Source organism: Argiope bruennichi, chromosome 8, assembly GCF_947563725.1.
Source record: "Argiope bruennichi chromosome 8, qqArgBrue1.1, whole genome shotgun sequence".
Lineage (NCBI taxonomy): Eukaryota > Metazoa > Arthropoda > Arachnida > Araneae > Araneidae > Argiope > Argiope bruennichi.
Genome location: NC_079158.1, coordinates 59,595,305 through 59,602,175, shown reverse-complemented (window position 1 = coordinate 59,602,175; position 6,871 = coordinate 59,595,305). Strand labels below are relative to the sequence as shown.

The 6,871-nt window shown below is 28.0% G+C and overlaps 1 protein-coding gene across 1 annotated transcript; it reads right to left on the bottom strand.

The window, feature by feature from the left end:
* Window positions 1–3,096: 3,096 nt before the first annotated feature.
* Window positions 3,097–4,078, bottom strand: LOC129981871 (alpha-crystallin B chain-like). The gene has a single exon (XM_056092910.1). The coding sequence runs from the start codon at window positions 3,801–3,803 to the stop codon at window positions 3,306–3,308; it is 498 nt and encodes a 165-aa protein (XP_055948885.1). The 5' UTR covers window positions 3,804–4,078; the 3' UTR covers window positions 3,097–3,305.
* Between the last annotated feature and the right edge of the window lie 2,793 nt (window positions 4,079–6,871).

The following is a 6,871-nucleotide window of genomic DNA, read 5'->3' as shown; positions in this document are numbered from 1 at the left end:
TAAGCATACTAAATTTAAAGAAAAGCAATATAAAAAAGTATCTTATTCTTTTTACCTTCTAGTATACGAAATTTAGACAAATTATCGTCAAAAATTTTCAAGATTTTGGGATTTCTCCCCTGTAACCCTCTGCTCTAGTATACGCCAATTTTGGCGATAAAACGTAATTTCGGGCTGCCCTAAACGATCTCGATGCTCTAATTTATGGTAACCGTAAAATCTAATTTCAAAATTAGCTAATCTTTTAAATCCTGACTTAAAAAAGTCCTTTTACACAATTATGTTATCATTTAATTTTTACCCACCTTAAAAAGTCTCTTTTTATTCAATTATGTTTTCAATTAATTTTTATTGCATATTTTTATGCATTTTGTAAGTCATAGGGATAAGCCTAACATGGCTATAACGTGTTCTGGGGACAAATCACAAAACGCATTTTTGGCGACTTCTTCGCGAAAATAAATAGGTCGTATACGGAAACTTCTTCCAAATTTGTGGACTTCTATCAGATTTTGAGCAAACTTTATTCAGAGGAGTCAGTCTGCTCAGTTATTCGAATGTAAGCTAACACAATAACTACAAAATGAAAGCTAGATGGATAAAATTCTGTTTACAAATTTAATACCTACAGTAGACTCTTGATTATCCGCGGGCGGGTTATCCGCGGTGCGGATTATCCGCGCCTGCAGCACAAAGTTTTTTTTTGTTTGATTTTTTTAAAAAGGTGCAGTTTTACAGTTATGCTTTTGTAATTACATAATACATTACAGTATTAAAACAGTACATATGTATTAATTTTTCTGTGTATCCTTGACGCCTCTCGTAAATACAAAGTACTTTTCTGTTTTCATTAACAAAATGCATTTTAGGTTAGATTTGAGTGATATACTAAAATATTAAGCGTTAGTTAAACATTTCCTGCTGTTTATTTTACGTTTTATTGAACATAAAACGATTTTTCAAAGTTGGAATGACTGTTTTCTTTTTTGCTATACCCGTTTTTAGCTTTTTCGGATTATCCGCGATTTTTGTTATCCGCGGCGACCGCGCCACCCAATTCCGCGGATAATCGGGAGTGTACTGTATATACCTATACACTTATCAAATTTTGAGCTGAATCCAACAAGGAGTTGAATGTCTGTCGGTCTGTACCTTCAGAAGCATGTAAATTCGATAACTCAAAAAGGCAATGACTTAAATATATCAAATTAATAGGATTTTGTGACTACAATTGAAGTTCTATGTCGAATTTCGGTTTCAGTCGTTTTGGAGAAGCGCTACTAAATACAAATCCGATTTTGATAGAAAAAAATCTCGCCAAAGATTACACGATAAATTCCATAAAAATGCTAAATTCATCTGAAAGGGTAATGATGCATAATTCTTGAATACCAGTGCCATGTAAGGCGTTCTCTTTCTCAGCCAAAATCCACACTTTGTGTGTGTGTGTGTGAGGGGGCACCTTTGTCAGAAATCTTTTTAAACTATGCTCAAAAACACATACACTGAAATGAAGGGAAAAATAATAATTTAATTAAATAATACAATTTAATTTTTTTATACGGAATGAATAAAAAATATCAATTTTCACACCAAATTTTATATATGCACATGCAGAAATACGAGACAATGTCATGTGGTTTGGGCAAAGAATCATAACATTCAAGATAGTATTTTCTTAAGTTTTTACATTGAGACAATAATCACAACAGCAGCAGAGAGACAATTAATTGCTCACTATTTTTGTCTTAATATAAACTGGCAATATCAGTGTAAGTTACGTAAATTTTAATCTTGTTGTTGTTATTTATGACACTTGTCATAGACAAGCCTGCTAATGAAATTATTACTGCCTACATTAGCAACAATCTTCTTTCTTTACTTTCCTAATATAAATATTTAGAATTTAAAAGTTTTGAATTCATACTATTTAACTTTTTTTTTCTTAAGTTATTTTATTTCAAAGAAAATTTTTTATATACTAGCAACTGATAAGCATAACTTTAAAACTTGAAGTAAACAAATTATAGTTGTATTTTTAACTATAAATTTCAATATAGCCAATATTGTATTTCATAAAGCCAATTTATTTTTTAAACATATATTTCATTTATAGGTTGATTTTTAAGCCATTCAAATTATCTAAAGCTATTAAATTAAAATTTTAAACACATCTAATTTGATAAGCAGATTTGAATTTTTAAAAGTTATTGAAACCATCTAAATAAACATAATCCAAAAGTGAATTTTTTAAAATTTTTGAGATAATATTTATCAACAAGTAAATAAGCATAGATGTTTTGTATTAGTAATATGTACAATATTCTGAACAATATCATTTTAAGTTAACTTTTTAACAAATTTATTAAAACATCTGAAGATGTTAAAACAAATCTTCTCTAATATCTAAAAGATAACATCTTTAGATATTTTAACACTATTTAGATACTTTATTTTATCTAACAACAAATATTTTTCTTAAGATATTGTCATTTAGCAGTTTTTAACATCTTTTTACTTAATGTATTTTTATACTTATGTAATAAACCTTCTACAGGCAAATTTAATAATACTGTAAAATATTTAATGAACTAATCAAATAAAACCTTTTATTTGATTATCAATATCTGTTCAAATAAAATTAACACGAAACACTCTGAAAAAAATACTTAAACTATTTAAAATTATCATCTTATTACTAAATTATAATATGAAAGTAAAAACCTCCCAAAAATTTCATAATGTTATTTTTAATTCATCCTTAAATATCTCCTGTTTATTTTTTCTTTCTTAATTTCATTATATTAAAAAAGTTATTTATAAACTTAAAATTATTTAATTTTGATAGCCAATTTTTTTTCTATAGCTTTTAATATTTATTTCAATTCTAGACCTTCCTTTTCTATTATGAATATTTAACAGTAAAAATTCTAATTATTCTTAATCAGATTTCTTTAAGATTCTATAATACTCATATTAATTAATACATTTTATTTAATAATTATACTTTGTTATATAAAGCATTTAAATAAGAAGAATTATTTCAATTTATGCCGTAATAAATAAAATAATCACTCTAAATAATGACACAGAAAATAAATACTTACAAACTTTATTTTCTTCTTAGAAATTTTTTTTACATATTTATAAATAATAATAAGTAACATTGAATTCAGGTACACATGTGATTCGAGAAGACATTAGAACTATGATTATTGCAAACTTTCTACATCATGCATTCCAAATGTTATACATCAATAGCAATAGGATGAAATGAACACATGAAATCCGATTTAAACTCAAGTTCATTTGTTAGTAACTGCTGCAGGTGTTTCCATGGTTATAGGTACAATTCTTTCATTACTTGGAGGTGGTTCAACAGCCTTTTTGGGCGCTTCAATTGTCAAAATTCCATTGGCACTGAGAGAAGACTTGACAGTTTTAGGATCTGTACCTTCTGGCAACATGTAGCGTCGAGTAAACTCTCTGGATATAAACCCGTGTTCATCAGTTTTTTCTTCATGTTTGCCATGGATGACGATGTTGTTGTCCACTGTCTTGATGTCGATCTCATTGGGCTTGAATTGGCTGACATTCAACATCACTTTGAACTTGTCAGGCTCGTTTTTAACATCTGACAGCGCAGTATCGGCGTTTAATAGCGGTCGCATCAGTAGTCCTGTAGGAGAAAGAAGATCGCCCATACTGTCAAGAAGCCCCATGCCGAGAGGTCGGTCGAACGCTCGGGATGGATAGCCCCATGGATCTGACAAACTAGCAGAGAGCAGTGGAAACAGCGACATCTTCGGTATCAAGAATCCAAAAGCAAAAGACAGAGCAACAAAGGAACGTTCAGTTCGCTAGAACAATTGCTTATTCAAGAACTTGAAATTGCTTTCAAATCCAATTCTTGGTGGAAGGACTTCACGTTCCCATATTTATAGAGTCCTCCGAAAACTCTGGAGAATTCTTTAAGATTCCTGCGGTTACCATAGAAACGATTGGATATCTACTACAGAGCGAACTTTCTACAAGTTTCCATTTGCTGCGACTCCGAAATAGTAACAGAGGTATGACATATTTGGCTGTTGCTCGCTCAATAAATGAAACAGATAGGTGCAGTACAAAGCATGTTATTGGACGTGGCTACCAATCGTGCCGTTATATGTCGCACTGCTCTTTATGGTAACCATATGATTTGTTTTGAATGGTTTGTTGTCAGTTGACTAAGTTTTTTTTTTTATTATTATTCTTAAAATTCTTACGAGTTTTCTAGAAAAATTATCAGATTTCGCTGTTGAATTTGAAATGATTGGAATTCACATGCAAATTAAATCGAAATTTGTATGCTAATTGTTTGTGATGTGGAATTTAAAACGAATAGTGTATAAGCAGTTTCCTTATAACTACTCTATATATGTATTATTTTTCTGTATGATTTTAAAATGTTTTGTAAGTATTGAACTTTCTGAAAAAAGAATTCATCTATAAAGCTTTAAGGCATGTTTTTATGAAATAAGTTAGTGTAATGTTGGGAAACAGTGAAGATGAAACTAATTAAAATATTTTGAATTGCAGTCAGCACTTGATAATCTATGTTTTTTGATTCTGATCTTTGCCATATTGAAAATTGATTTTATGGACACTTTACCTGCACTATCATGAAAAGTTTACTGACCTCTCATAATTGTGATAATTTGGATATTTATACATTTAATTACATATTTGAATCAACTATATTCAATGAATTTCAGGTTTCCAGTTTTAAATAATACATATATCCACATATATCAAATTTTTTTTTTTATATAATAGGACTTGATTAATTTGAATTCATTGACCATATGGATATTTCTTTGATCCCTGGAATGTTACATTTAATATGCTTTTAACAAAATCTAATTTTTGTATGATTAATATTTTTATGTTGTTGTCATAATTTCCACATTATCTAAATTTCACTCTGTGATAGATTGTCTTTTAGAGCTGTAACAGGGCGTAAAATTATTTTTTAAAGTCACATTTTCATTTAAAAAAAATCAAAATTCTTTTCTTTTCCACTATGAAATTTTGGTGCTTGTTAATTTTATGTCCTTAACCTTTATCAAAGATATGCAGTCATGTTGTTCCCTTTATTTTTTTTTGTGCACTTAAACTTTTGTATCCTTCTTAGTAAAATGAAGATAATTGAAAAATGTGTTTTCAGAATCTTTTTTTTGACTGATAATTGAATTCAAAATTTGTTGGGTATAGAATTTTGTTGTCAAATCCATGTGCCAAATACCACTTATTTCATTTATTGAGCTTGGAGTTATCATTTTTATAAGCACATAAATATATATTTTCTTTTGATATATTTATTCCAAAATTTGATACAAATTTATATTCAAAAGCTGTTTCTGCATCATTGTTCAGTTTCCAATTTTCATTTTTGCAGCTATGTTCACATACATGATAATAAACATTCTAAAATGTTTTAAGTAATTTCCTTTTAGGAATAATATTAATTGAAATAATTCTTATAACATAACTTCAGAAAAAAATTTACAGATCTTCAGTAGTCATGATTCTTAGAGCTCTTATTTACCTTCCATTTAAAAGTTTATACAGCATAAATTTTCTATATAAATCTAATACTTTTACCATGTTATCTTGTGAATAAAAATAATTATTAAATTTATGTCAGTGTAATATCATTTGTATCACATTATAAGGGAGAGAGTCTATAAATAGATTGTCCATTTAAGAGAGAATGGAAATGATGAGAAATTGAAATTTTATTGTTTCTGTCACTTCCTTACTGAAGAGAGAAGTCAGTCAAATTAAGTGAATTATAGCCTACATTTAACTGAAAGTTCTTCAATAGCTGTAATATGCTTCGAAGTTGCGGGCTGAAAAGTCATTTTCAATCATGAATTTCGACTCATTTTAACACAATAATATTTATATACTTGATGCTTTATGTAAATATTGTGTGATATGTCACCATGACATGTATGATGCAAAAATTGTATAACACTATCATGGGGATAGAGCATCGGATCAATATTTACCAAGTTATGCCATATAATTAATGTTCAACAATAAAGTTTTTTTTTAATGATATTCCAATCAACATTTTAAAAATTTTACTTAAAAATGAATAGAAAAGTTAATATTCTGCCACAAAAACTTCAGAATATTATCAATTTTTTTTGTAATTTTAATAATTTAAGATGTATATATTATTTTACAACAAAACTTTTAATTTTGGTATTTACTGCATTTATATGCATGCACATTACAAAGTGAGAGTAATAAATATGTGCACATTATCATTGCTATAATTAATAGTAAATTTTTAAATGCAATCTCAAAATTGATTAAAAGTTTTCACACTATGATTTGGATACTAGAGATTCCAGTCATCCTTTAAATTTTCTAATTTATGCACATAACTATAGGAAAGTTTCCATTAGTTGCATTCTCTCTTATACTTTCCTATCACTCTCATGAAATTACAGGAGAAAATTTTCTTTATTTTAGACAAATGGAAGAGAATTTTGCATGTAGGCTTAAAAGGGGGATTCTTTTTTTTTTTTTTTTTGTTCTTTCTGATCTGATGCTTAAAATGTCAAAATTCTCGAAGATTTAGAAGTTGATTCTTTTGATATTTACAATATTTTCTCTTTTTTATGAGAAAGAAATAATAGTATGGTAATTATATTTTTTTCTTAATACCAGTTAAATTCAAATAAGCATTACTGAATTTCTGCACAGTTTTGCTTTTATCGTACAATTATCATTAATTTAAACAGCATTACTTTTATGGATAAACACATTTTTTTTTAAAGACGGTTATTAAGATATACCATTTGTAAGTTTTGACCAT